This window comes from Medicago sativa, chromosome 5, assembly GCF_051527215.1.
Source record: "Medicago sativa cultivar Bolivia chromosome 5, Bolivia_mono, whole genome shotgun sequence".
In the NCBI taxonomy this organism is placed as follows: Eukaryota; Viridiplantae; Streptophyta; class Magnoliopsida; order Fabales; family Fabaceae; genus Medicago; species Medicago sativa.
The window spans coordinates 67,703,892-67,707,523 of NC_140753.1; the positions used below are offsets into that span (position 1 = coordinate 67,703,892).

Below are 3,632 nucleotides of genomic sequence, written 5' to 3' on the forward strand. Positions count from 1 at the left end.
TTACTTTTAATTAAAATCAAAATTTTATAAAAATTATACGCATTAGCGTAACAAAAAAGCAGACACACATAAAACATTACTTTAAACGCTAATATGTGTGTCTGTAAATTTGCGAGGTTGAAGAAAGAAAATAAAAATATTTTGTATCATTAAATGATAGCGTGAATAAAAATATTTGTGATGTTGTTATGATTAAACGATATTTAAATTAAATATATAAGTTATAAAAAGATAATAAAATTTCTTTGAAAAAAAGGTAATAAAATTAAATGGAACCTCCTTAAAAAAATTAAATGGAATGGCTAAAATAAATTAAATGGAAGAAAAAAAACATATTGAAATGTAATATTAGAAAATAAAAGAAAAGGTTCCCAACGTGAATTGAAGAGAGATGCTTGTGAAATAAATTGTCGAGAAGTAGTTTTTTGAAGTAGCATTCAACAACTTTTGACCAAAGCTCATTCCATTCAATTTTATGCATTAAAAAAAAGTAAATTTTTTAGTAAGTACTTAATTGATATTGTACTTGACCTAACTTCTCCTTAAAAATGTAGAGAAGTTGAAAAAAAAACCGGGTCAAACGGTATCTTAATCTCCTACAACAACAGTGTAGAAGCAACTGAATTTGGGAGAAAAAATTAGAAAATAGTTAAAAATAAAAAAATTGGAAAATAGTCAAAAGTTTTTAAAAATTTGAAAATTGGAAAATAGTTAAAAAAATCGGTGAGGTAGCACTCAACCAAGCAATACTAAAAAAATTCTACGTATTAGGGTAACAAAAAACAGACAGACAGACATAAAATATTACTTTAAACGTTAATGTGTGTATATATATTCACGAGGTTGATGAAATGAAATAAAAATATTTGGTATCATTAAATGACAGCGTAAATAAAAATATTTGTGAGGTTGTGATGATTAAACAATATTGAAATTAAATATATAAGTGATAAAAAGATAATAAAATTCATTTGAAAAAAAGATAATAAAATTATATGGAACAGTTCAAAAAAATAAAATAAAATAAAGTTAAATGAAAAGAAAACATATTGAAATATAATATTAAAAAATAAAAGAAAAGGTTCCCAAGGTGAGTTGAAAAGAGGTGCTTGTGAAATATATTGTCGAGAAGTAGTTTTTTAAAGTAGCATTCAACAACTTTTGGCCAAAGCTCATTCTATTCAATTTTATGCATTAAAAAAATTTCCCGTTCTAGTAATTACTTAATTGATATTGTGTTTGACCTAACTTCTCCGTAAAAATATAGAGAAGTAAAAAAAAACGGGTCAAACGGTATCTTAATCTCCCACAACGGCAGTGTCGAAGCAACTGAATTTGGGAGAAAAAATTGAAAAATAGTTGAAAAAAAATCGGTGAGGTAGCACTCAACCATGCAACACTAAAAAAAATTATATGCATCAGCGTAACAAAAACATAGACAGACAGACATAAAATATTACTCTAAACGTTAATGTGTGTGTGTAAATATTTGCGAGGTTGAAGAAAGGAAATGAAAGTATTTGGTATCATTAAATGACAGTGTGAATAAAAATATTTGTGAGGTTGTGATGATTAAACAATATTGAAATTAAAATAATTGATAGTGTGTTCGACCTAACTTCTCCTTAAAAATGTAGAGAAGTTGGAAAAAAAGTCGGGTCAAACGATACCTTAATCTCCCACAACGGCAATGTAGAAGCAACTGAATTTGGGTGAAAAATTGAAAAATAGTTAAAAAAAATAAAAATTGGAAAGTAGTTAAAAGTTATTAAAAATATAAAATTATAAAAGTTATTAAAAATATAAAAATTATAAAATAATTAAAAAAAATGGTGAGGGGCAAAATGGGAAATGCACCCTAAAAATGATGAGGTGGCACTAACCACACCCCATCAATAGGAAATTACAAAAATGCCCCTCTTAAGGGCAAAATGGTAAAATCATAAGGATTTATATTTTATATATAGTAAGTAGATTAGTGGGTTAAAATCATGAATCAATAGATGAAATGCATATTTAAATATATTTTTTCTATCAATAAAAAAACCAACCAGAAAGAGCTATTAAGAGCTACAAGAGCCTCGTTGTAGTGGTATGATTGCTCGGAGAACTATTAAGAGCTTGGGTTTCAAAAATTATTTACTTTCTGAAGCTAGAGGTTTCTCCGGAGGGATATGGTTGCTTTGGAACAAGGCGAACTTGCAGGTGACTGTTATTCAAGAGGATTTTCACTTTCTTCATGCTCGGGTGCAAGAGAGGGACATGGATCCTTGGTTACTTACAGTGGTATATGCTAGTCCACAGGAGAATGAGAGACGTGATACATGGATTAAGTTGCATGACATTGCTAGTAGTATTCAAGAGCCCTGGATAATGATGGGTGATTTCAATGAGATTGCATGTAGTGATGAAAAAAAAAAGGGTGCGCCAGTGGATGTCAGAAGATGCTCAAATTTTTCTAATTGGATTAATAACTGTAATTTGTTAGAGGTTCACACTATAGGAACAAAGTTTACATGGAGAGGGCCAAAGTGGAATGGGCGTCTTGAATTCCATGAATGTTTCGCCAAGGTGGCTTGATCGTGTTCTTTGCAATGTGGCTTGGCGTCTTAAATTCCATGAAGGTTTCGCCAAGGTCATTCCCAGAGTTCAATCAGACCATCACCCTTTAGTGATTCTTTCTGAGGGTGTGCCTTACAGTGGAGGAGTTTGTCCTTTCAGGTTTGAGTTTGTGTGGGTTACTCATGCTCATTTTAGTAGACTAGTGGCAAAGAATTGGAACGTTAACCCTGATTTGATCCACAAACTTTCCAACTTCACTACTCAATTAAAGTACTGGAATCAGGATACCTTTGGAAATATTTTCAAGCGGAAGAAAGAGCTCTTAGCCAGGTTAAATGGTATTCAAAATAGTCTGCATTATGGGTATAGTAAATTTTTGGATAATTTAGAGAAAGATCTCCAGGGTCAATTGGAGATTACGCTTTATCAAGAAGAGTGTTTATGGTTCCAGAAGTTGCGCAATCAATGGATTACTGATGGTGATCGAAACACTAAATATTATCATTCTAAAAAAAATAATTAGAAGAAGAAAGAATAAGATCTTGTCCTTGAGAGATGGTACTGGAAATTGGGTTGACGAGCTTGAGAGCTTGAAAGCTTTTGTTCGCCAGTTCTATATTGATCTATTCACAGAAGAAAGGTTGACCGAGAACATGTTGTTGCTTGGAATACTTATCCAAATTCTCTTGAAAATCAACATGATCATTTGAGCGCCCCTATCCAAATTTTAGAATGCAAGAAAGCTCTTTTTGAGATGGGTCCCCATAAATCTCCTGGAGAAGATGGTTATCCTGCATTTTTTTTCCAACAATGTTAGGAGACTGTGGCTAGTTCCCTTTTGAGTATGTAAACCAGGTTTGGGTTAATCCTTCTCTTATCTCTTTTATTAATATTACCTTGATTGTTATGATTCCTAAAATTGATAAACCTGAATTTGTTTCCCAATTTATGCCTATTTCTCTTTGTAATGTGGATTACAAAATTATATCTAAAGTTATTGTTAACAGGATTAAACCTTGTTTGAATAGTATTATCTCCCCATATCAATATAGATTTATTCCGGGGCGTAG

At 31.1% G+C, this 3,632-nt stretch overlaps 1 protein-coding gene across 1 annotated transcript; it reads left to right on the top strand.

Annotated features, from left to right (window-relative positions):
• The first annotated feature begins 2,094 nt into the window (after positions 1-2,094).
• LOC146924299 (uncharacterized) lies at positions 2,095-3,085 on the top strand. The gene is made up of 2 exons (XM_085711841.1): positions 2,095-2,397; positions 2,504-3,085. Exons 1-2 carry the CDS (start codon positions 2,095-2,097, stop codon positions 3,083-3,085), a joined length of 885 nt encoding a protein of 294 aa, XP_085567967.1.
• Positions 3,086-3,632: the final 547 nt, after the last annotated feature.